This window comes from Somniosus microcephalus, chromosome 9 (genome assembly GCF_052327205.1).
Source record: "Somniosus microcephalus isolate GS21.2 chromosome 9, FLI_Smic_1.0, whole genome shotgun sequence".
NCBI lineage: Eukaryota > Metazoa > Chordata > Chondrichthyes > Squaliformes > Somniosidae > Somniosus > Somniosus microcephalus.
The window spans coordinates 64,974,875-65,001,571 of NC_140995.1; the positions used below are offsets into that span (position 1 = coordinate 64,974,875).

Genomic DNA, 26,697 nt, shown 5'->3' on the forward strand with positions numbered 1-26,697 from the left:
TGTACACACTGCATATAGCCTTTTATTTTATAATGTATACTTTTCAAAGCAAACTTGATGATTGCTTGTTTCACCGTGTGTTGGTGCCAGGATCAGCTATTAAGTACATGCTTGTTGGTGTGCTCCATTACATTGATACACAGTGACAAGTGTAGGTCCCTTGCAGTCAGAATCAGGGGGATTTATAATGGGAAACAAAGAAATGGCAGACCAATTAAATACATACTTTGGTTCTGTCTTCACAAAGGAGGACACAAATAACCTCCCAGAGATGTCGGGGAACATAGGGTCTAATGAGAGGGAGGAACTAAATGAAATCAGTATTTGTAGGGAAATGGTGTTAGGGAAATTGACGGGATTGAAGGCCGATAAATCCCCAGGGCCTGATAATCTACATCCTAGGGTACTTAAGGAAGTGGCCCTAGAAACAGTAGATGCATTGCTGGTCATCTTCCAAAATTCGATAGACTCTGGAACAGTTCCCATAGATTGGAGGGTAGCTAATGTAACCCCACTATTCAAAAAAGGTGGTAGAGAGAAAACGGGGAATTATAGACCGGTAAGCCTGACATCGGTAGTGGGGAAAATGCTAGAGTCCATTATAAAAGATGTAATAGCAGAGTACTTGGAAAACAGTGACAGGATCGGACAAAGTCAACATGGATTTACAAAAGGTAAATCGTGCTTGACTAATCTACTGGAATTTTTTGAGGATGTAACTGGTAGAATAGATAAGGGAGAACCAGTGGATGTGGTGTATTTGGACTTTCAGAAGGCTTTCGATAAGGTCCCGCATAAGAGATTAGCGTGTAAAGTTAAAGCACATGGGATTGTGGGTAAGGTACTGACTTGGATAGAGAACTGATTGGCAGACAGGAAGCAAAGAGTTGGAATAAACAGGTCTTTTTCCGAGTGGCAGGCAGTGACTAGTGGGGTACCGCAGGGATCGGTGCTAGGACCCCAGCTATTCACAATATATATTAATGATCTAGACGAGGGAACTAGATGTAATCTCTCCAATTTTGCAGATGACACAAAGCTGGGTGGGTGTGTGTGCTGAGGGGAGGATGCCGAGAAACTCCAGTATGATTTGGACAGGTTGTGTGATTGGGCAGGAGCATGGCAGATGCAGTATAATGTGGATAAATGCGAGGTTATCCACTTTGGTGGCAAAAACAAGAAGGCGGATTATTATCTGAATGGCAATAGATTGGGAAAAGGGAAGTGCAACGAGACCTGGGTGTCCTTGTGCACCAGTCGCTGAAGGTAAGCATGCAGGTGCAGCAGGCGGTTAAGAAGGCAAATGGTATGTTGGCCTTCATAGCGAGAGGATTCGAGTACAGGAGCAAAGATGTCTTGCTGCAGTTGTACAGGGCCTTGGTGAGACCACACCTTGAGTATTGTGTGCAGTTTTGGTCACCTTATCTGAGGAAGGATGTTCTTGCCACGGAGGGAGTGCAGCGAAGATTCACCAGACTGATACCTGGGATGGCAGGAATGACGTATGAGGAGAGATTGGGTCGATTCGGCTTATATTCGCTGGAATTTAGAAGAATGAGAGGGGATCTCATTGAAACTTATAAAATTCTAACAGGACTAGATGTAGGAAGGATGTTCCCGATGGTGGGGGAGTCCAGAACCAGGGGTTGCAGTCAAAGGATAAGGGGTAAGCCATTTAGGACTGAGATGAGGAGGAATTTCTTCACCCAGAGAGTGGTGAACCTGTGGAATTCTCTACCACAGAAGGCAGTTGAGGCCAATTCATTAAATATATTCAAGAAGGAGTTAGATATATTTCGTACGGCTAAAGGGATCAAGGGATCCGGGGAGAAGGCAGGGACAGGGTACTGAATTTGGATGATCAGCCATGATCTCATTAAATGGCGGAGCAGGCTCGAGGGGCCAAATGGCGTACTCCTGCTCCTATCTTCTATGTTTCTATGACTTCCTCCATGCCATTGCAGCATGTTAATTTCTACTTCTTCACAAACCTTTTCCACGCGCAGTACTGTAGATTTCATGTTCTTATTTGGCTGGAGTAAATGCTAAATTTATACAATGGTTCTGAACAATGTCTTCGTACCATAGATGTCTGTCTAGAATATCACCAATGAAATGAACCTTGACTGACAACATGGATGTCATTCGTATTTGGAAACTTGGTTGTTGCTTTCATTTTTCTTACATGCTTCTTTGTCTTCTGCCTTTTTCTTACACCAGGCCTCCAATTCCTGTTCTTGCATTGTTTTATGCTTATTTTTGTGTTTTTCTCATTGTATTTCTTTTTCTTGTTGGGTGGGAGGTGTTTGGTGTATGGGGTGGAGGGGGGGAAAGCGCTGCTTAGCACTGCAGGAGAAATTTTACATGGTTTGTGCTGAAGGATTGCAGAAGTTGTGGGTTGTGTGACTATTTTGTGCTGTCTACCATTTTCTGTTAAAATGCCCACAGCTCCTTGATGATACTACCTCCACCAATGCCTACATTTTGGACTATGCTGATGTTTTCTAGTGTGGGGAAGGAGATAGAACCAGGGGACGGAGCACAAAATCCCCGGCAGTTTTAGCCTTCTTGGTATCCAACTGGACCATGTTTGGGCTCGGCCACAACCTGTAGATAGGCAGCCTGACCCCCTCAGTGACAACCACTAAAGGGGAAGATTGTGTGAGAAGCCTACACACCATGTACTGGAAGCCTCACCTTTGTCAAATACATGAAGGCGGCATGTCAATAATATCCAGCAAGCCTGCGTGTGGAGTAGCCCTTGTGTTTAATAGTGTGCCATTGTTGTGATTGTGTTGGTGACACCTTTTGGTCTTTAAGACTTTAGTGGCTGTAAACTCCATCATGAGCACACATGTTATGGTTGAAATGCTACTCCTTGTGGTATGATTCACCTCTGATCTTGTTGGAATCCTTACCATCGGTTTCCTCATTACCTGTTGATTGTGTTGGTATCGTCCATGATCTAACACCCGAGGTCCATTTACTTCCATGTTCAGGATTTATGGCCATGTGCTGGGACCCTTAGGTCATGTTCACTCCCTATCTCATGGATTCAGTGGGAAATCCATAGTTGTCTATTCCTGGTAGCCTCCAGGAACCTGATGGAAAAAATAGGTGGGCTAATAAATGTTTGAAGTCTGGGGCTGGGAAATGGGTGCAAGTAAAATTTTAAAGTATCGTAGAACAATTTTAAACACTTGGACTTGGGGTCTTGGTTGGGAAACTGCAGGAACGGAGAGGTATTCAAGAATTGGGGCCAGGGCTTCGAACCTGCAAGGCGGGAAAAGTTGCAAGTGGGCAGCAGTTTTCAAGATGGGGTGAGGAGGAAGACGCATAGAGAGTTGAAGTTTTTAAAAGTCAAGAGTTGTATTTAGAAGTTGGAACCTGTGGGGTGGGAAGGCCAAATGTTTTTGAAGTGTTGGGCCGGGCCGAGCTGAAACCACAGGATGGGGTTGGCGAAAATCATTGGAGAGGAGGAGCTAGGAACCACAGGGAGGGAATATTTTGTCAGCAATTTTTGGGAAAGGTCAGTTTTGAACATGGTGATGAGGTGAAAGTACCTGGAGTTTAGGGACGGTTGAGATTTAGGACCAGGCTGAACCAGGGCTGCCCGCCAACGAGAAAGGAAAATTTTGTTAACCGTTTTGAAAAAGAGGGTAAGAAGGAAGCACTGGGAATTTAGCAAATTTTTTATTTTAATCTTGTGTGTAAATGTATGTTTAACATGAAGATTTTAAGTCAGGTTTCAAGATTGAGGTATTTTCTGTGTTGGCAGCATTCTAATGTATAGGAGTGCAACACCATCATTATTTCACACATCCGAGGAACTTGTACAGTTCATGAGCAGTTCCCCTCATGTAACAAATTCCATATTTGACAACTAATCGTGAAGTATCCTATATAGTGTGGAAGAGCAATGAATGAAGCAGCCTGGGAGAGAGACGTTTTCAGAAATGGAAAAGGTCAGGGATGAAAAGAGATTGATCATGTCTTTAAGTGGCGTGTTGGAAGAGAGATTGATATTGATTCACGTGGGGGCTGCAGGTTTTCATAATCAGTAGTGCTAACAAAAAGGAATGGCCAGCTGGATGAAGGAGTGATTAATGATGAAGAGAAGCAGAAGAAGCCAAAAATATATCTTGTAAAGCAAGGGGTGAGTGCAAGAGAAGATCGTGACTGGTTTCTCAGAGAGGACCAGAGACCAACATCCTAAAAGAGAGAGAGAGGGTAATAAAAGAAATGACTTTCACTTATATAATGCATTTCACAGCAAAAGGACGTCCCAAAGTGCTTTACAGCCAATGAATAACTTTGAAGTGTAGTCACTGTTTTAATGTAAGGAAACCAATTTGTGCACAGCAAGCTCCCACAAACAACAATGAGATAAATTTTAAGTGGCGTTCGTTGAGAGATAAATTATTCCAGGAGATCTGGACAGTTCCCTTGCTCTTCAAATAGTGCCAGGGGATCTTTCATGTCCACCTAAAAGAGCAGACAGGGCCTTAGTCTAACATCTCATCCAAAAGACAGTACTTTCCAACAGTGCAGCAGTCCCTTATTTCAGCAATGAAGTGTTAGCCTTAATTTATGTATTCAAGTCTCTGGAGTGGGGCTTGAACCCATAACCTTTTGACTTGGAGGCGAGAGCGTTAGCACAGAGCCAAGTCTAACACCTTAACGACCATTGTAGGGATGAGAGAAGCAGGAAACATTATAGATATCAAGTATAAACAAAAAATGCTGGAAATACTCAGCAGGTCAGGCAGCATCTGTGGGGTGAGAAACAGAGTTAACGTTTCAGGTCAATGACCTTTCATCAGAACAGTCCACAGTATTTTGCTTTTGTATAGATGTCAAGTGTCTAGGTCTGAGAAAGAGACCAAAGCAGAATCAAAAATAAAAGCATTAGTGGAGGCTTGTGAAATGTATTAAACCACAGGGAATAATGCACTACTGAAACTCCCTTTTGTTTTATAAAAATTGAGATTAGATATCACTGACAAGAAGATGATGATCAAGTTACAGATTAAATGAATAGCCTGAAGAGTGTGCAGGTTTATTTGCTCAGTAACTAATGCTTGAAGTTGATCTGTTTTTGTTTCCTTCTGAACTATCCTTTTATATAATAATAAAGTTGTCATTTTTTCATTGATGTGCTGGTGAGCACTTTTTAAAGCCAGTATTTACAGAAGGGAAATTTATATCCTAACTTAGATTGGATCGAAGAAGCTGGTTCTCTTGTCAGAGTAACACAGACTCTGCCTCAGTGTTTCAGTTAATAAGAAAAGCAGCAGTAGTAATTAAAATAAAAGCAGGTAACAGAATGTGTGAATTATCAAAGCTCTAAATTATTTGCTACAACTAGAAAAGGGAAATGAGAGCATGAGCTAGAAAAAGAGAGAAGGGGAGATCATTTATGAGACAGTAGGGGGGGATGAGAGCTGGTATGATTTCTAATTAACAGCAGTCATTAATTAATTGTATATATAAGATGTATACTTGTAGTTTAGCCATCCTACTGTTTCTCTTTGTGTAGAAGTAGATGTTTGTGTCTAAATTCAGCCTCATCGACAAATGGCCAAATCACAAGTCTCAACGGAAGTGAGATCAGACAGGCTCTGGACAAAGAGGGATTGGCTTGATTCTTTTAGGAGCCACATGTCAGTATCTGTTAGCCGTGAGCCACATAATGAGTACACTAAAATTTTAATCTCCCCACCAATGACTGGTTCAACCCTGTTTCTGCTATTTCTATGACATTGCACTTTCCCTACAACATATATATTTCTAATTACACAAACCTGTCTAAAATGTCCCTCGCATTAATATAATTGGCGGTAGATTGAGCTTTAAATTAATACGGGGGGGAGGGTTCAGATAAGGGTAAATTTATAAGTCTGAAGAGAAAAGTCAGGGCTGTAGAGCAGAGTAGCGATTTGGGTAAAATCAAGCAGATTGTGTCAGGAAGGGACAGAGAGTTAAATAACGGTAATAGGTTATTAGCGACTAATGCCACATCAGGGAAAAATACTAAAAAGTTAAAATTAAAGGCATTCTATATGAATGCACGAAGCATTCATAACAAAATGGATGAATTAATGACACAAATAGAGATAAATGGGTTTGCTCTAGTAGCCATTACTGAGATGTGGTTGCAGGGTGACCAAGGTTGGGAACTGAATATTCTAGGGTACTTGACTTTTAGAAAAGATAGGCAAAATGGAAAAGAAGGTGGAGTAGCTCTGATAAAGGATGAGATAAAGGCAGTAAAGAGAAAGGCCAGAAAAACCAGGTTGTAGATTCAGTTTGGGTGGAGCTACAAAATAACACAGAGCAGAAAACACTGGTGGGAGTAGTTTATAGGTCCGTAAACAGTGTTGGATAGAGTCTAAATCAGGAAATTAGAGGAGCATATGCAATAATTGTGGGGGACTTTAATCATCATATAGACTGGGCAAACCAAATTGGCAAAAGTAGCTTGGAAGATGTGTTCATGGAATGCATTCGAGACAGTTTTCTGGAACAATATGTCGAGGAACCAACTAGAACAGGCTATTTTAGATCTAGTATTGTGTAATGAGACAGGGTTAATTAGTAATCTTACAGTAAAGGATCCTCTGGGGAAGAGTTATCATAATGTGATATAATTTTGTGTTAGTTTGAAAGTGATGTGGTTAAGTCCAAAACTAGGGTCGTAAATTTAAACCAAGCCAACTACGGAGGTATTAGAGGTGAATTGGCTAAGGTAGATTGAAAAATTAGATTAAAAGATATAATTTTCAGTGAATATACATTCCCTTGCGGAATAATAACTCCACTAGAAAAAAGGCGTTCGCTGCTGGCCCTGAAGTACACTTTGCACAAGGATCTCGCGATCCCTGTGTCAAGAATTTCGGGTTTTCCGACCTTCAATTCAAATCAACGAGATATAGTGGGAATCGCCTTGTGTGAACTGCTATGACGTCAACAAGCTGTCTGAGCAGCCAATCAAAACGCAGAATGCTCACAGCCCGCAAACAAGGAAGTGAGTAAGCTTAAAATTCTAACTTTTTAATAATGTTATGGAGAGAGAAACAAAGATTGGGTTCTCACATGGGGAAAAGGCAAACATGAAATAAAGATGGACAAACTTTAAAAAAGTTTCTTAAAATTTTTTAAATAATAGAAAGAGTAAACTAGCAAGAAATATAAAAATAGAAATGGTTGAAGGGCATTTAGAAAATCATTATGATTAGGCAGAGTCAACATGGTTTTATGAAAGGGAAATCGAGTTTAACAAATCTATTAGAGTTTTTTGAGGGTGTAGCTAGCAGGGTAGATAAGGGGGAACCAGTGGATGTAGTATATTTGGATTTTCAGAAGGCATTCGATAAGGTGCCACACACAGTTGTTACACAAGATAAGGGCTCATGGGGTTGAGGTAATATATTAGCATGGATTGAGGATTGTTTAATGGACAGAAAACAGAGAGTAAGACTAAACGGGTCATTTTCGGGTTGGCAGGGTGTAACTTGTGGAGTGCCGCAAGGATCAGTGCTTGGGCCTCAGCTATTTACAATCTGTATCAATGACTTAGATGAGGGGACCAAGTGTAATTCATGTATGCAAGTTTGCTGACGATACAAAGCTAGGTGGGAAAGTAAGTTGTGAGGAGGATGCAAAGAGGCTGCAAAGGGATATAGACTGGTTAAGTGATTGGGCAAGAAGGTGGCAGATGGAGTATAATGTTCGGAAGTGTGAAATTATCCACTTTGGTAGGACGAATGGAAAAGCAGAATATTTTTTTAGAAGGTGAAAGATGAGTAAATTTCTATGATACTTCACTCCGAGGGTTGTGGATGCTCAGTCATTGAGTATTTTCAAGTCTGAAATTGATAGATTTTTGGGCACTAAGGGAATCAAGGGATATGGGGATGGGAAAATGGAGTTGAGGTCGAAGATCAACCTCTTCTTAGGCAGTCCCTCGGAACTAAGGATGACTTGCTTCCACATTAAAAATGAGCTCGCAGGTGGCTGATTAGTCCAATGCGGGACCTACAGTCTCTGTCACAGGTGGGGCAGACGGTGGTTGAAGGGGCGGGTGGGTGGGGTGCTTGGGTTGACGTGCGCTGCTTGCGCTTGGCTTCCGCTTGCTCCCGGCGAAGAGACTCGAGGTGTTCGGCGCCTTCCCAGATGCTTCTCCTCCAATTTGTGCGGTCTTGGGCCAGGGATTCCCAGGTGTCGGTGGGGATGTTGCACTTTTTCAAGGAGGCTTTGAGGGTGTCCTTGAAGCGTTTCCTCCGCCCACCTTGGGCTCTCTTGCCATGCCGGAGCTCCGAGTAGAGCGCTTGTTTTGGGAGTCTCGTATCGGGCATGCGGACAATGTGACCCGTCCATCGGAGCTGATTGAGCCTGGTCAGAGCTTCGATGCTGGGATGTTGGCCTGAGCAAGAACACTGACGGTGCGCCTATCCTGCCAATGGATTTGCAGGATCTTGTGGAGGCAGCGTTGGTGGTACCTCTCCAGTGCTTTGAGGTGCCTGCTGTACATGGTCCATGTCTCTGAGGCATACAGCAGGGCAGGTATCACTGCTGCCCTGTAGACCATGAGCTTGGTGCTGGGTTTGAGGTCCTGGTCTTCAAACACTCTCTTCCTCAGGCGACCGAAGGCTGCACTGGCACACTGAAGGCGGTGTTGGACTTCATCGTCGACGTCTGCCCTTGTTGACAGTAGGCTCCCAAGGTATGGAAAGTAGTCCACGTTGTCCAGGGCCTTGTCGTGGATTTTGACAATCGGGGGGCAGTACTGTGTGGTGGGGGCAGGTTGGTAGAGGACCTTTGTCTTACGGATGTTTAGTGTAAGGCCCATGCTCTCGTATGCTTCGGTGAAGGTGTTTACGATGGTTTGGAGTTCGACCTCTGAGTGAGCGCAGACGCAAGCGTCGTCTGCATACTGTAATTCGACGACAGAGGATGGGATGACGTTGGATCGGGACTGGAGGCGACGGAGGTTGAAAAGTTTCCCGTTTGTTCTGTAAATTAGCTCCACTCCAGTGGGGAGCTTACTGAGGGTGAGATGGAGCATTGCAGCAAGGAAGATTGAGAAGAGCGTTGGTGCGATGACACAGCCTTGCTTGACCCCGGTTCGTACGTGAATTGGGTCTGTGGTGGAACCGTTGGTCAGGATCACGGCTTGCATGTCGTCGTGAAGCAGGCGGAGGATAGTGACAAACTTTTGAGGGCAGCCGAATTTGAGGAGGACACTCCATAATCCCTCACGGTTGACAGTGTCGAAGGCCTTTCTGAAATCAAAGAAGGCCATGTACAGTGGTTGGTGCTGTTCCCTGCATTTCTCTTGTAATTGACGTGCGGTGAAGATCTTATGATCTTATTGAATGGTGGAGCAGGCTCGAGGGGGTGTATGGCCTACTCCTGCTCCTATTTATGTTATAAAATATATTTAGCTCTTACCTTTCTATTTTATTGTTACTCCTCTTTTTTGCCCTTTGTTCTTTTTCTCTCAAGATTCCCTTGTAGTTCGAGCATCTCTTGTTATTAAATCACTCTCCATACACGAGTATAAAAATACTACTGAGATAATCTTCTGTACTGGTGATTATTCTACCCACTGTTGCCTGGTTAGGATGCATCCCATCACTCCTGCACCATGCTGCTTTACCCCAAAACTCCAGTAACCTATAGGCCCCACACATTCTGAAAGGAATCATATGGCTAACTATACATTTAGCACCAAAACCCTACTAAAGGACTCATTAGCTTAGATTTTCTGATCGGTGTTGACTCATTTAAAATAAATCATTTAATGTCAGCATGAAAAACTCACCGATTGGAAAATCTAGTCCATTACCTTACCAAAGATTGGCAATTACACAGAAAACACAACCTTACATTCTGTTCCTTTAGTTTTGAAGAAGTTGCTTAAACCTACTTTTAGCACCTCCCACTGCCACCTATGGTATTAATCACCTAACACATCTGCTCCTTGTACTAACTTACCTTATTTCAGCACTTTCATCTCATTGATTAAAGTAAATTCACAATTTTTCCTCAATGTTTGGTCATTAATATGGACTTTTGTTTCCCTAGTTCTATTTTAAGAGGTGTTATGTTGATTTATAATTTCATTGGCAGGATTTGTCTTTTTTATTATCTCCGTTTCAACGTAATTTGTATGAAGTTGAAAGGTGTAATAGAAATACTTGACTCTTAATTTACCTGACAGCTGTACTTGGCGCTTTTGTAATTTTAAGCAGTCCAACTTAGAAGGCTTCTTAGCTGTAAACGCAGTAAATAGGGTGAGGAGGACAAGTGGGATCATGCGGCACAGGATGTCATTTGCGACTTTGGCGCGGTCAGTTTTGATGCTGCGAGATGGGCAGAAGCCAGACTGGAGAGGCTCTAATGAAATTTTGAGAGATACGGACATGGAACTGATGTGCTCAAGGGCCTTAGAGAGTGAAAGGGAGATTGAAGATGTGATAAGCGGTTGGAGAGAATGGATGGGTTGTGAGTAAGCGTTTTGCAGAGAAGGTAATGACAGCAGTTTTGAAAGGGAAAACGCCTAAAGAAGGGGAACCATTGACGATATCAGCTAGCATAAAGTGTAACTAGAAGATTTCACTGAATAAAGTAAACCTAATTTTGGAAATAAATTGCAGTAACCATTTTCATTCCCACATATAGTTGAATTTGCAGGAATTAAAGTGGTTGTGGCAGCTGTTTGATGAAAGTGCCTCACTTTTTCTCCCGTGTTCATTCATGAATGGCTCTTCATTTTGAGCTTAGATAAATCCATTTCTCATCCACTTTAAGTCATGACATGAATTGTACACATGTCACTTTGTTGTGATGTTATCTCTAATCCCAAATGTATGTTGAAGAAAAATACAAAATGTGTAACCATTTTCTCTCCTCTGTGGTCCAGGTGTGAAGCCAGAACACTCCTCTTTGGCTCAGTCAGCTAGTTATCTCTGTAATACTGCTGAGGGTACTGCACTGAGAAAATTGATGTACCCTGAGATCTGTATGTTAGAGCTCACCCTGCTGTCTGTCAGCAGTCCCAGCCTTGATGTCCAAACCCATGTCTTCAGGAGCCTGCTCGCGGTTGTTCAACACAGTGAAACAAATGCTACTTCCATGTACCAGCAGGTAAAACATTACCAAAAATTGAGAGAGACACTAAAAGGCATACAGCAGTTTATACGCAATCTAATCCTGTTACTGTAATACAAAATCACTTTTTGTGCTAAAAATTCAAATTCTCCAGAAATGTTAATTAATTGATTTAAATAAAGCAGTACAAGAGGCTTTTCATGCATGAAAAATATTTGATAATTTGAATGAAATGACTTGGAATTAACAAGGCTCGACTCTAGTTTAATTATTTGCTGCTCTGCTATCCCACGACCTGGAACTGCAAGTGCTACCTGCTCCACTTCAGTGGACACTAGTTTAGAACATACAATTCTTCATGTTTGCATAGAATTTACAGCACACAAAGAGGCCATTCAGCCCAGCAGGTCTGTGCCAGTGTTTATGTGCCACAGGAGCCATCTCCCATCTTACTACTTTTAAATTCATTCATGGGATGTGGGCATCGCTGGCAAGGCTAGCATTTATTGCCCATCCCTAATCGCCCTCGAGAAGGTGCTGGTGAGCTGCCTTTGAATCGCTGCAGTCCGTGAGGTGAAGGTACTCCCATGGTCCTGTTAGGGAGGGAGTTCCAGGATTTTGACCCAGCGACGATCAAGGAACAACGATATATTTCCAAGTCAGGATGGTGTGTGACTTGGAGGGGAACTTGCAGATGGTGGTGTTCCCATGCGCCTGCTGCCCTTGTCCTTCTAGGTGGATTTGGGAGGTGCTGTCGAAGAAGCCTTGGCGAGTTGCTGCAGTGCATCTTGTAGATGATGCACATTGTAGCCATGGTGCACCAGTAGTAGAGGGAGTGAATGTTTAAGGTGGTGGATGGGGTGCCAATCAAGCAGGCTGCTTTGTCCTGGATGGTGTCAAGCTTCTTGAGTGTTGTTGGAGCTGCACTCATCCAGGCAAGTGGAGAGTATTCCATCACACTCCTTACTTGTGCCTTGTTGATGGTGGAAAGGCTTTGGGGAGACAGGAGGTCCAGCATCTGACCTGCTCTTGTAGCCACAGTATTTATGTGGCTGGTCTAGTTAAGTTTCTGGTCAATGGTGACCCTCAGGAATTTGATGGTGGGGGAATCGACGATGGTAATGCCATTGAATGTCAAGGGGAGGTTAAACTCTCTCTTCTTGGAGATGGTCATTGCCTGGCACTTGTGTGGCATGAATGTTACTTGCCACTTATCAGCCCAAGCCTGAATGTTGTTCAGGTCTTGCGGGTAAGGACTGCTTCATTAGCTGCAGAGTTGCGAATGAAACTGAACACTGTACAATCATCAGCAAACATCCTCACTTCTGACCTTATGTGCTATTAAGCGACACTTACCAATAACTGCTCATCAATGGTTCCACCAGGACCACTCCGCTCCAGACCGCATTGCAGCCTTGGTCCAAACATGGAAGGTCATTGATGAAGCAGCTGAAGATGGTTCGGTCTAGGACACTGCCCTGAGGAACTCCTGCAGTGATGTCTTAGGGCTGAGATGATTGGCCTCCAACAACCACAACCATATTCCTTTGTGCTCGGTATGACTCCAGCCAGTGGAGAGTTTCCCCTGATTTCCATTGACTTCAATTTGATGCCACACTCAGCCAAATGTTGCCTTGATGTCAAGGGCAGTCGCTCTCATCTCACCCCTCGAATTCAGCTCTTCTGTCCATGAGACAGTCACTCTCACCTCAACTCTAGAATTCAGCTCTTGTCCATGTTTGGACCAAGGCTCTAATGCAGTCTAGAGCCGAGTGGTCCTGGTGGAAACCAAATTGAGCATTGGTGAGCAGGTTATTGGCAAGTGCTGCTTAATAGCACTGTTGACGACACCTTACATCACTTTGCTGATGATTGAGAGTAGCTTGATGGGGGCAGTAATTGGCTGGATTGGATTTGTCCTGCTTTTTGTGGCCAAGGACATACCTGGGCAATTTTCCACTTTGTCAAGTAGATGCCAGTGCTGTAGCTGTACTGGAACAGCTTGGCTGGAGGCGTGGCTAGTTCTGGAGCACAAGTCAGCACTTTATCTCACCCTAACAGCATATCTAGAAAATTAAAGCAATACTGATGGATGTGAGGAGGAGAGTTCAGGATGGGGAAGATTAATTCTAAAGTACTCCTCCCAGGAACACTTTATTTAAAACTTCTTTATAGTGTTTTCCTGTCTGAGAGGGAAAAAAATCTCCCATTTAAGAAAGCAGACAATTGGAACTGGCAGGCTCAGCCTGCAGGCTGCGGAGGAACACTCTTGGATTATGTATGTAGGATGCACATCTCATTACTTTGAGTAGTATTGCTATCCTTTGCAGTCTTGAGTGTCAATCCGTGATGCGATCCAGTTCTATACTAGGTAGGGCTCGAGCTGTCCTAGTTTCAAAAGCATAATAATTACCAAGAAAAGTCTTATGCGTTTTAAATGTAAAAATGGCTGCATTCATCATATTTTTCTTCTATTGTTCATTTCACTATATTTTGCTTCATTTCAGGGAGCTGTAAAAACTATTGTGGGAGGTTTCCAGAATATTTTGAGCCTGTCTGAGATGACTTTAGAGGGTATGTGCAAACTTTCTTTTGCTTGAGCTCCTAATTGCCTTATTGAATAGTTTGAAGTATACGAATGGTGTATAGCAATCTGCAAGTTCTGTTCTCTGTGTAAATGTGATCATTATTAAATTAGCAGTTAATTATGAATTTCAAGATCCAGTAACCATTTGCCTCTGTATATGCAGAGTGCCAGGCAGTGCTTGTGGAATTATTGGTGACTTTAATCAGCTCCAGACTGTCGGCGGAAGAGTTGGCTCTTTTTCTGAGACTATTTTTAGAGAAGACCCCTCCAACTGTGAGTAACTAGTCCACATTGTTTTAATGAAATTGCTTTTCAAAGCTGAAAGCAGCAGCCAGCCCAAGTAAGAGGGCAAAGCAGAGGTTTAGTTTGCCAACATAAGAACATAAGAAATAGGAGCAGGAGTAGGCCAATCGGCCCCTCGAGCCTGCTCCGCCATTCAATAAGATCATGGCTGATCTGATCCTAACCGCCAATCCACTATCACAGAACCATCTCCTGAATCTAACAGAATTAGGCACACGAAATAGGAGCAGGATCAGGCTACACGGCCCCTGGGCCCGCTCCGCTACCCACAGGGCCATGACCGATCCGAACCTAGACTCATGTCCAAATTCCTGCCCGCTCCCCGTAACCCTTAATTCCCTTTACTTCTAGGAAACTGTCTATTTCTGTTTTAAATTTATGTAATGATGTAGCTTCTACAGCTTTTTGGGGCAGCATATTCCATGGACCTACCACCCTCTGGGTGAAGTAGTTCCTCCTCATCTCAGTTTTGAAAGAGCAGCCCCTTATTCTAAGACTATGCCCCCTAGTTCTAGTTTCACCCATCATCGGGAACATCTTCCCCGCATCCACCCGATCCAACCCCTTCACAATCTTATATGTTTCAATAAGATCGCCTCTCATTCTTCTGAACTCCAATGAGTAGAGTCCCAATCTACTCAACCTCTCCTCATATGTCCATCCCCTCATCCCCGGGATTAACCGAGTGAACCTTCTTTATACTGACTCGAGAGCAAGTATGTCCTTTCTTAAGTATGGATACCAAAACTGTATGCAGTATTCCAGGTGCGGTCTCACCAATACCTTGTACAACTGAAGCAATACCTCCCTATTTTTATATTCTATCCCCCTAGCAATGAAAGCCAACATTCCATTGGCCTTCTTAATCACTTGCTGCACCTGCATACTAACCTTTTGAGTTTCGTGCACCAGGACCCCCAGATCCCTTTGTACTTCAGTACTTTCCAGTTTCTTGCCATTAAGATAATAACTTGCTCTACGATTTTTCCTGCCAAAGTGCATAACCTCACACTTTCCAGTATTGTATTCCATCTGCCAAATCTCTGCCCACTTATTAGCCTGTCGATGTCCCCTTGCAGGTTTTTTATGTCCTCCTTACTCACTACTTTCCCTCCCATCTTAGTATCATCTGCAAACTTTGATATGTTACACTCGGTCCTCTCCTCCAAATCGTTAATATAGATTGTAAAGAGTTGGGGACCCAGCACTGACCCCTGCGGAACACCACTAGTTACTGATTGCCAGTCTGAGAATGAACCATTTATCCCAACTCTCTGCCTTCTGTTAGATAGCCAATCCTCTATCCATGCCAGAATATTACCCCCAATCCTGTGATTTTTTATCTTAAGCAATAATCTTTTGTGTGGCACCTTGTCAAATGCCTTTTGGAAGTCTAAATACACTACGTCCACTGGTTCCCCTTTATCCACCCTATACGTTACTTCCTCAAAGAACTCCAGCAAATTTGTCAAACATGACTTCCCCTTCATAAAACCATGCTGACTTTGTCCTATTAAATTATGATTATCCAAATGTCCTGTTACTGTCTCCTTAATAATGGACTCCAAAATTTTACCTACCACAGATGTTCGGCTAACCGGTCTATAGTTTCCAGCCTTCTGTCTACTGCCCTTTTTAAATAAGGGTGTTACATTAGCAGTTTTCCAGTCTGCCGGGACCTTTGCCGAGTCCAGGGAGTTTTGGAAAATTATTACCAATGCATCCACAATCCCTACCGCCACTTCCCTCAAGACCCTAGGATGTAAGCCATCAGGTCCAGGTGATTTATCCGCCTTGAGTCCCATTATTTTACCGAGTACCACTTCCTTAGTGATTTTGATCGTGTTTAGCTCCTCCCCCCCCTTTAGCCCCCTGTTTGTCCAGTGTTGGGATATTCTTCGTGTCTTCTACTGTAAAGACTGATGTAAAATATTCATTCAGTGTTTTTGCCATCTCCATATTTCCCACCATTAATTTCCCAGTCTCATCCTCTAAGGGACCAACATTTACTTTAGCCACCCTTTTTCTTTTTATATAACTATAAAAACTCTTACTATCTGTTTTTATATTTTTTGCTAATTTACTTTCATAATCTATCTTCCCTTTCTTAATCAATCTTTTTGTTATTTTTTGCTGTCTTTTAAAGTTTTCCCAATCCTCTATCCTCCCACTAGATTTGGCTACCATAGAGTCATAGAGTTTTACAGCACAGAAAGAGGCCCTTCGGCCCATCGTGTCTGCGCCGCCCATCCATCCCTGTCCAGTCTAATCCCATTTTCCAGCATTTGGTCCATAGCCTTGTATGCAATGGCATTTCAAGTGCTCATCCAAATGCTTCTTGAATGTTGAGGGTTCCTGCCTCTACCACCCTTTCAGGCACTGAGTTCCACATTCCAACCACCCTCTGGGTGAAGAAGTTCCTCCTCAAATCCCCTCTAAATCTCCTGCCCCTTACCCTGAATCTATGCCCCCTTGTTATTGACCCCCCTACTAAGGGGAAAAGTTCCTCTTTATCTACCCTATCTATGCCCCTCATGATTTTGTACACCTCAATCAGGTCCCCCCTCAGCCTTCTTTGCTCCAAGGAAAACAACCCCAGCCTGTCCAGCCTCTCTTCATAGCTGAGGCGCTCCATCCCAGGTAACATCCTGGTGAATCTTCTCTGCACCCTCTCCAAAGCAATCACATCCTTCCTATAGTGAGGCGACCAGAACTGCACACAGTACTCCAGCTGTGGCCTCACCAGCGTTTTGTACAGCTCCATCATAACCTCCCTGCTCTTATATTCTATGCCTCGGCTAATGAAGGTAAGTATCCCATATGCCTTTTTAACCACCTTATCTACCTGTTCCGCTGCCTTCAGGGATCTATGTACATGTACACCAAGGTCCCTCTGACCCTCTGTACTTCCTAGGGTCCTACCACTCATTGTGTATTCCCTTGCCTTATTTGTCCGTCCAAAATGCATCACCTCGCACTTTTCAGGGTTAAATTCCATTTGCCACTTTTCCGCCCATCTGACCAACCCGTTTATATCGTCCTGTAGCCTGAGGCTTTCCTCCTCGCAATTTACCACCCCACCAATTTTCGTGTCATCTGCGAACTTATTGATCATACCTTTTACATTCTCATCCAAATCATTTATGTAGATCACAAACAACAAGGGACCCAGCACCGATCCCTGAGGTACCCCACTGGACACAGGCTTCCAGTCACAAAAGCAACCTTCGACCATCACCCTCTGCCTCCTGCCACTCAGCCAGTTTAGGATCCAACGCGCCAAGGCACCCTGGATCCCATGGGCTCTTACCTTCTTGACCAGTCTCCTATGCGGGACTTTGTCAAAAGCTTTACTGAAGTCCATGTAAACCACATCCACAGCATTTCCCTCATCCACCCCCCTAGTCACCCCCTCGAAAAATTCAATCAGATTTGTCAGACATGATTTACCCTTGACAAAGCCATGCTGACTATCCCCGATTAATCCTTGCCTCTCCAAGTGGAGACTAATTTTGTCCCTCAGAATTTTTTCCAATAATTTCCCTACCACAGATGTTAGGCTCACTGGCCTGTAATTCCCTGGTTTATCCCTGCTACCCTTCTTGAATAATGGTACTACGTTAGCTGTTCTCCAGTCCTCTGGTACATCCCCTGTGGCCAGAGAGGTTCTGAAAATTTGTGTCAGAGCCCCTGCAATCTCCTCCTTTGCCTCACACAGCAGCCTGGGATACATCTCGTCCGGGCCTGGGGATTTATCCACTTTTTGGCCTGCTAAAACCACTAGCACCTCCTCCCTCTCGATGCTAATATGTTCAAGTATGTCACAGTCCCCTTGCCCGATTTCTATGTCTGCATCGTCTTTCTCCATAGTGAACACAGATGCAAAAAATTCATTTAAAACCCCGCCTACCTCATCTGGCTCTACACACAGATTGGCACTTTGGTCCCTAATGGGCCCTACCGTTTCCCTGGTTATCCTCTTGCCCTTAATATACTTATAAAATATTTTAGGATTTTCCTTTATTTTGCTCGCCAGTGTTATTTCATGGCCCCTCCTCGCCCTCCTAATTTCTTTTTTTAAGTACGCCCCTGCACTTTTTATACTCCTCTAGGGCTTCTTCCGTCTTTAGTCTTTTGTAACTGCCAAAAGCCCCCCTTTTATTCCTAATGCATTTTTGTATATCCCTTGTCATCCAAGGTTCCCTTTGCTTGTTGGTCCCACCCTTGACCTTTACAGGAACATGTTGGCGTTGTACTCTCTCTATTTCCCTTCTGAAAGTCTCCCACTGTTTTGATGTGGATTTTCCTATAAGTAGCTGCTCCCAGTCCACTTTGGCCAGATCCTGCCTTATCATATTAAAATCGGCCTTCCCCCAATTTAGAACCCTTATTTCCGGGCCGTCTTTGTCCTTTTCCATGGCCACCTTAAATCTCACCGAATTATGGTCACTGTCGCCAAAATGCTCTCCTACTGACACTTCCACCACTTGCCCGGCTACATTCCCTAGAATTAGGTCCAGTACCGCCCCCTCTCTTGTAGGACTTTCTACTTGTTGGCTCAAAAAGCTCTCCTGGATGCACTTTAAGAATTCTGCACCCTCTAAGCCTTTCACACTCTGACTATCCCAATTAATATTGGGGAAGTTGAAATCCCCCACTATTATTACCCTATTATTTTCGCACTTCTCTGAGATTTGCCTACATATCTGTTCCTCTATCTCCCCCTGACTGTTTGGGGGCCTATAGTACGCTCCCAGCAAAGTGCTTGCCCCCTTTTTGTTTTTAAGTTCTACCCATATGGCCTCATTAGAGGAACCCGCTAATATATCATCCCTCCTTACAGCAGTAATTGACTCCTTAATTAATATTGCAACACCCCCTCCCCTTTTACACCCCCCTCTGTCTCGCCTGAAGATTCTATACCCCGGAATATTGAGCTGCCAGTCCTGACCCTCCCTCAACCATGTCTCCGTGATAGCAACAATATCGTACTCCCATGTGTTCAACAACTTCAGTTCATCCACCTTATTTGCAAGACTCCTTGCATTAAAATAAATGCCTTTCAGCCCTGCCATATTCTCTTTTGCCTTCACATATTTGCTCTGCCTTCCCAGCTGACTTGTTTTTCCCTCTGTATTTGGCTGTAAATCACCCCCTACTATAGCTCCACTCTGTACCCCATCCCCCTGCCAAGTTAGTTTAAACCCCCCCCCAGCAGTGCCAGCAAACCTCCCCGCAAGGATATTGGTTCCCCTCTGGTTCAGGTGTAAACCGTCCGACTTGTACAAGTCCCACCTTTTCCAGAAGCAGACCCAGTGATCCAGGAAACTAAAGCCCTCCCTCCTGCACCATCCCTTTAGCCACGCATTCATCTGTTCTATCTTCCTATTCCTATACTCACTAGCACGTGGCACCGGGAGTAATCCAGAGATTACAACCTTTGAGGTCCTGCTCTTTAATCTTCTACCTAGCTCCCTAAATTCTTGCTGCAGGACCTCATCCCTCTTTTTACCTATGTCGTTGGTACCAATGTGGACCACGACCACTGGCTGTTCACCCTCCCCCTCCAGAATGCCCTGCAGCCGCTCAGTGACATCCTTGACCCTGGCACCAGGGAGGCAACAAACCATCCTGGATTCACGTCTACGGCCACAGAAACGCCTATCTGTTCCCCTTACTATAGAATCCCCTACCACTATTGCTCTCCCACTCTTTTCCCCCCTTCCTGGGCAGCAGGAGCACCCCCAGTGCCAGGAAGTTGGCTGCTGCTGCCTTCCCCTGGTGAGTCATCCCCCTCAACAGTATCCAAAGTGGTATACTTGTTTGAAAGGGGGATGTCCGCAGGGGTTCCCTGCACTACCTGCCTGCCTTTGTTGCTCCGCCTGATGGTCACCCCCTGTGCTGCCCTACCCTGAGGCGTGAACAACTCGCTAAACGGGCTATCCACGAGCCTCTCAGCATCGCGCATGCTCCAAAATTCATCCACCCGCAGCTCGAGCGCCACAATGCGGTCTACAAGTAGCTGCAGCTGGATGCATTTCCCGCACACATGGTCGTCAGGGACACTGGCAGCATCCCTGACTTCCCACATGGAGCAAGAGGAGCAGAACACGGGTCTGAGCTCTCCTGCCATGACTTACTCCTTTAATTAATTAAAAAATTTATTCAATACCCCAGTTACAGGTATACTCTAGGGCGCTTTATTTACCAACTGTCCCCACTACACCACAGAAATTTAACACCACAGAATTCAAGCTTGTATTGAAAAGAGAGAAATACCCACCAACCAATCACTTACCTGCTCCCTGGTGACGTCACACTTGGATTACTTTTTACCTCTCTCCTGGAACCTGGATTGGTATGCCTCTGACTGCTCCCTCTCAAGCCTTTAAGCTCTCCCGCCTCGGGCTGCTCCCGCGCAGGTCCGCTGCTTCTCCGGTCTCGGGGCTGTGGGCCTCGGTGCCTCTGACTGCTCCCTCTCAAGCCTTTAAGCTCTCCCGCCTCGGGCTGCTCCCGCGCAGGTCCGCTGCTTCTCCGGTCTCGGGGCTGTGGGCCTCGGTGCCTCTGACTGCTCCCTCTCAAGCCTTTAAGCTCTCCCGCCTCGGGCTGCTCCCGCGCAGGTCCGCTGCTTCTCCGGTCTAGGGGCTGTGGGCTTGTTTTTAGTCGAATACTATCCTTAATTTCTTTACTTAGCCACGGATGGCTGTCTTTTCTTTTACACCCTTTTCTTCTCAGTGGAATATATTTTTTTTGGAAGTTGTAAAATAACTCCTTGAATGTACACCACTGATCATGTATCGTCTTACCCTTTAATCTATTTTCCCAATCCACTCTACTCAATTCCGCTCTCATACCTTCATAGTCTCCTTTATTCAAGCTTAGCACGCTTGTTTGAGATCCAACCTTCTCGCCCTCTAATTGAATATGGAATTCAACCATGTTATGGTCACTCATTCCAAGGGGATCCTTTACTAGGACATTTTTAATTAATCCCGTCTCGTTACACAGGACCAGATCTAAGGTTGCTTGCCCCCTGGTCGGTTCAGTTACATACTGCTCAAGAAACCCATCCCTAATACACTCAATGAACTCATCCTCAAGGCTGCTCTGCCCAATTTGATTTGTCCAATTAATATGATTGTTGAAATCCCCCATAATTATAGATGTTCCCTTATTACAAGCCTCAACTATTTCCTGATTGATACTCCGTCCAACAGAGTTGCCACTGTTCGGAGGCCTATAGACTACGCCCACTAGTGTTTTTTTCCCCTTATTATTCCTTACCTCCACCCAAACTGTTTCATTATCCTGATCTTTTGACCCAATATCATTTCTCTGTATTACAGTGATTCCTTCCTTTATTAACATAGCCACCCCACCTCCCCTTCCTTCCTGCCTGTCCTTCCTGATCGTTAAATAACCTGGTATGTTTAATTCCTAGGCATGGTCACCCTGCAGCCATGTTTCTGTAATGGCCACAAGATCATACCCATATGTAGTTATTTGTGCCATTAACTCATCTATTTTGTTACGAATGCTACGTGCATTCAGATAGAGAACTTTCAAAGATGTTTTGTGACACTTAGTTCCTGCTTTTGCCCTTTTTATTACTTTACCTTTTACTCCATACCTTCTGCCCCTTCCTGACACGCTCTGGCTTTTAATTTCCCCACTGCTGCCTAAGTCTATTACCTTCTCTGTTGTCATTTTTATTATTTGCTCTCTAGGAACCTCCCCCCCACTAGTTAGTTTAAAGCCCTCTCTACAGCCCTAGTTATATGATCCGCCAGGACTCTAGTCCCAGCACTGGCCAAGTGAAGCCCGTCCCAACAGAACAGCTCCCTCCTACCCCAGTACTGGTGCCAGTGCCCCAGGAAGCAAAACCCATTTCTCCCACACCAGTCTTTGAGCCACGCATTTAACTCTCTAATTTTATTTGTCCTAGCCAAATTCGCTCGTGGCTCAGGTAATAATCCAGAGATTATTACCCTTGTGGTTCTGCTTTTTAATTTGGCCCCTAGCTGCTCATACTCCCTCAGCAGAACCTCCTTCCTTGTCCTATCTATGTCGTTGGTACCAACATGGACCACGACAACTGGATCCTCCCCCTCCCACTCCAAGTTTCTCTCCAGTCCAGAGGAGATGTCCTTAACCCTGGCACCGGGCAGGCAACACAGCCTTCGGGACTCTCGCTCTCGGCTGCAAAGAACTCTATCTATCCCCCTAACGATACTATCCCCTACCACTACAACATTTCTTTTAACTCCCCCCACTTGAATGGCCCCTTGCTCCACGGTGCTGTGGCCAGGTTGCTCATCCTCCCTGCAGTCCCTGCTCCTGTCCCCACAGGGAGTAAGAGCCTCGAACCTGTTGGACAAGTGCAAGGGCTGCGGCTCCTCCAACACTACCTCCTGGATCCGCGTACCTGCCTCACTTCTAGTCACACCATCCTGACCCTGGCCAGTTAACCTTGTGAAGAACTTCCAGGAGAATCCAAGGGAAATCCCCCTAGTGACATGCATAGAATTGTATTCAGAATGACACCACCATACTAACAGTGAAATACATGGAACGTACAAACCTCCAAATTGTAAAACATTCTGGTGGTCACAGTTTTGCAGAAGAGGCTGTGGGGAAGCTGGCAAGTGTTTTCATAGTTTTCAGTGACTGTTTGGGGCTATGATCTTTGAGGAGGTTATGTCTGTGAAAGATTATGACTGTTGCAGTTCACCTGCTTGGGCTGTGGAACTCCCCTTGGCGGTTCTGCAGGACGCTTTCAATCGGTTAATTACGTGTAGATATAAACTGGCCATTTGGTACTCGGCCGTGTTACCAACATTGTGACGATTGGGCTTATACTCACTGGAGTTTAGAAGATTGAGAGGGGATCTCATCGAAACCTATAAAATTCTGTCAGGCCTGGACAGACTAGATGCAGGAAGGATGTTTATGATGGCTGGGGAGTCCAGAACCAGGGGTCATAGTCTAAGGATAAGGGGTAAGCCATTTAGGACTGAAATGAGGAGGAATTTCTTCACCCAGAGAGTGGTGAACCTGTGGAATTCTCTGCCACAGAGGGCGGTGGAGGCCAGTTCATTAAATATATTCAAAAAGGAGTTGGATATATTTCTTACGGCTAAAGGGATCAAGGGATATGGGGAGAAGGCAGGGACAGGGTACTGAATTTGGATGATCAGCCATGATCTCATTGAATGGCGGAGCAGGCTCGAAGGGCCGAATGGCCTACTCCTGCTCCTATCTTCTATGTTTCTATGTCAGCCTCGCTTCAGAAACTTAGGCAGATAGCCCATTCAGAGCACCCTGAGTAAATCAGGCCACATCACGCTCTGTGGCCTAGTAGCTAATTAGAGTTGTTGGAAGTGTTCATGCTGTAAAACCACACAACACTATCGAAGACACCATGGCTTTGCTATACTTTGTCAAGAGAAAACAGTGTGCAAGAGGGATTTTGCTTGATGAACCTGGTATATTGCCAAGTAATTTGGAACAGGTACTGCTTCTCTAGTTAAGCAAGGTGAACCTCTATCATGAGATAAAGCAAGAAGCTAAACAGGAAAACCTATCAAAATACCATCAGGACTGTTCAGTGATGTATGAATAAATATACAGCTCAACCACCTCTCCAGAAATAGCTTCGATACTTCAGCTGACATCTATACAGTAATATCCAGCATCTAGTTTTACTAGACGAAGACCATGCACTTGTTTAGCAAGATATTAGTTTGCTGTCAGTGTACTAACTTTGCAAGGCATAAGAAGGAAGGAAAGGAGAGAGGGAGGGTGACACTAGGAAGGATGAAATATGGCACGATGAACAAGTGGAACAGTTATTCTGTACCAGTCCTACTTATCACTTCAGACCTTTGCTCTATAGCTCAATATACCATCAAAAATTGCAAACTTTGTTCGTCCCAATGTTCCAAAGATTCTATAATAGAGTTCCATTAGCTGGGAGCAGCAAAACATGTTTTGTACAATGAAATACCTTTTAAAGTTTTGGTTTTATTCTTGTATTTCAGAAAATACTACTTGAAGGGATTCTGAAGATAGTGGAAGCAAATGTAGACATGGTTCCAATGCAGTACCTTACCTTCCCAACAGTATTCAGCACTAATATTTTCAGTACCGTTTCAGCCATGCAGAAAACTAGTTCTACTCCCAGCAGCAAGAACACCGGTCTTCTAAAGCGAGTCAAATTCCCACAGAGCAAAAGAGAAACAGAATCTGAGGGATACACCCACCAATTATTATCACCTTGGCATGTGGCTCCACTCCATTTGCCACTTGTTGGTCAGAACTGTTGGCCGCATATGTCAGATGGCTTTAGTGTCTCGCTATGGTTCAAAGTGGAAGTTACCGGTGGAACAGACGGGGCAATTGAGAAAGGGAAGAAACAAAAACGAAACCGGTTAGCTACTTTCAGAGAGAGTAGTGTTGATGGCACTGGTAAGAATGGAACTCAGTTCTCCGTTTTATTGTGAATTTATAAAGTACCAAAATATTGTTTTAAAAGAAGAACATGTAAATAAACTTCAGTAGATGTGGTACATTGTGGGAGCTTGCTGTGCGCAAATTGGCTGCCACCTGTCCTCACTACAACAGTGACTGAGCTGGAAAAATTCTTCATTGGCTGTAAAGCACTTTGAGATGTCCTGAGGTCATGAAAGATGCTATATAAATGCAAGTCTTTCTTCTTGCATCACATAACATTCATGTCGGCAAATCCTTATGTAACTGTTTTTAATGACATACTGAGAGAGGCAAAATGACAGAAGAAAAACCTGTAATTGTTTTCTCTCAGGAATGAAAGACAAGAGGCACTTCATTATCTTTCACTCACAGTAACAGCAGTCATTTGCAAAGTAATGATTATATAAATTCTGATCTTGAGTACCAGCTGAGGTCTTTTTATCTAATATTTGCATATTGTGTAAGGGGCTGTCCACAACTGCCATTATCACAAGATTACAGAGAGAGCTCTTTGTTTGCTTCATTGCTTCCACAGACATACCATGAAGTCACAAGAAGTGATCATCCTTTCAGCGTAGAAAAGTTCATGAAAAATTAACTCCCTCCTCAGTACTCTTGTGAGAATATGAGACTAAACTAGCGAGAGACATAAAAACAGACTGTAAAAGCTTCTATAGGTATGTAAAAAGGAAAAAAATTAGCAAAAGTAAATGTGGGTCCCTTACAGGCTGAGACAGGAGAAATTATAATGGGGAATAAGGAAATGGCAGAGAAATCAAACAAATACTTTGCATCTGTCTTCACGGAGAAGACGCAAAAAACTTCCCGGAAATAGTGGAGAACCAAGGGTCTAGGGAGAATGAGGAACTGAAAGAAATTAGTATTCGTAAAAAAGTAGTACTGGAGAAATTATTGGGACTGAAAACCAATAAATCCCCTGGACCTGATGGCCTACATCCTAGGGTTTTGAAAGAGTTGGCTATCGAGATAATGGATGCCTTGGTTGTCATTTTCCAAAATTCCATAGATTTGAGAGAGGTTCCTGCAGATTGGAAGGTAGCAAATGTAACCCCACTATTTAAGAAAGGAGGGAGAGAGAAAACGGGGAACTATAGGCCAGTTAGCTTGATGTCAGTAGTCGGGAAAATGCTAGAATCTATTATTAAGGACGTGGTAACAGGGCACTTAGAAAATAATAATAGGATTGGGCAGAGTCAACATGGATTTATGAAAGGAAAAACATGTTTGACAAATCTGTTAGAATTTTTTGAGGTTGTAACTAGCAGAATAGATAAGGGGGAAACCAGTGAATGTGGTGTATTTGGATTTTCAGAAGGCGCCACACAAACAGGAGTAGGTCATTTGGCCCTTGAGCCTGCTCTGCCAATTAATAAGATCATGGCTGACCTGATCTTGGTCTCAACTCCACTTCCCTGCCCGCTCCCCATAACCCTTGATTCCCTTACCTTTCAAAAATCTGTCTATCGCCACCTTAAATATATTCAATGACCCAGCCTCCACAGCTCTCTGGGGAAGAGAATTCCAAAAATTCACGACCCTCTGATAGAAGAAATTCCTCCTCATTTCCTATTTAAAAGGGTTTCCCCTTATTCTGAAATTATGCCCCTAGTTCTAGATTCCCCCACGAGGGGAAACATCCTCTCTGCATCTACCCGTCAAGCACCTTCAGAATCTTTTATGTTTCAATAAGATCCCCTCTCATTCTTCTAAACTCCAATCAGTATAGGCCCAACCTGCTCAACCTTTTTTCATAAGACAGCCCCATTATCCCCAGAATCAACCTCGTGAACCTTCTCTGGACTGCCTCGAATGCAAGTACATCCTTCCTTAAATAAGGAGACCAAAACTGTACACAGAACTCCAAGTACGGTCTCACCAACGCCCTGTACAGTTGTAACAGGACTTTCCTACTTTTATACTCCATTCCCTTTGCAATAAAGGCCAACATTCCATTTGCCTCCCTAATTACTTGCTGTACCTGCATGCTAACTTTTTGTGATTCATGTACAAGGACCCCCAGATCCCTCTGTACCTCAGCATTTTGTAATCTCTCCCCATTTAAATAATAATTTGCTTTTTTATTTTTCCTACCAAAGTGGATAACCACATTAAACTCCGTCTGCCAGATTTTTGTCCACTCACTTAGCCTATCTATATCCCTTTGGAGATTCTTTGCGTCC

At 44.0% G+C, this 26,697-nt stretch overlaps 1 protein-coding gene across 6 annotated transcripts in view; it reads left to right on the top strand.

Annotated features, from left to right (window-relative positions):
• lyst (lysosomal trafficking regulator) overlaps nucleotides 1–26,697 on the top strand; it is a 429,684-nt gene that overhangs the window by 214,847 nt on the left and 188,140 nt on the right. For all 6 annotated transcript variants that reach the window (XM_085996691.1, XM_085996696.1, XM_085996697.1 and 3 more), the window contains 4 exons: nucleotides 10,928–11,151; nucleotides 13,623–13,689; nucleotides 13,866–13,975; nucleotides 24,046–24,472. In XM_085996691.1, coding sequence (XP_085852817.1) covers nucleotides 10,928–11,151; nucleotides 13,623–13,689; nucleotides 13,866–13,975; nucleotides 24,046–24,472 — 828 coding nt within the window. The remainder of the gene's footprint in view (nucleotides 1–10,927; nucleotides 11,152–13,622; nucleotides 13,690–13,865; nucleotides 13,976–24,045; nucleotides 24,473–26,697) is intronic.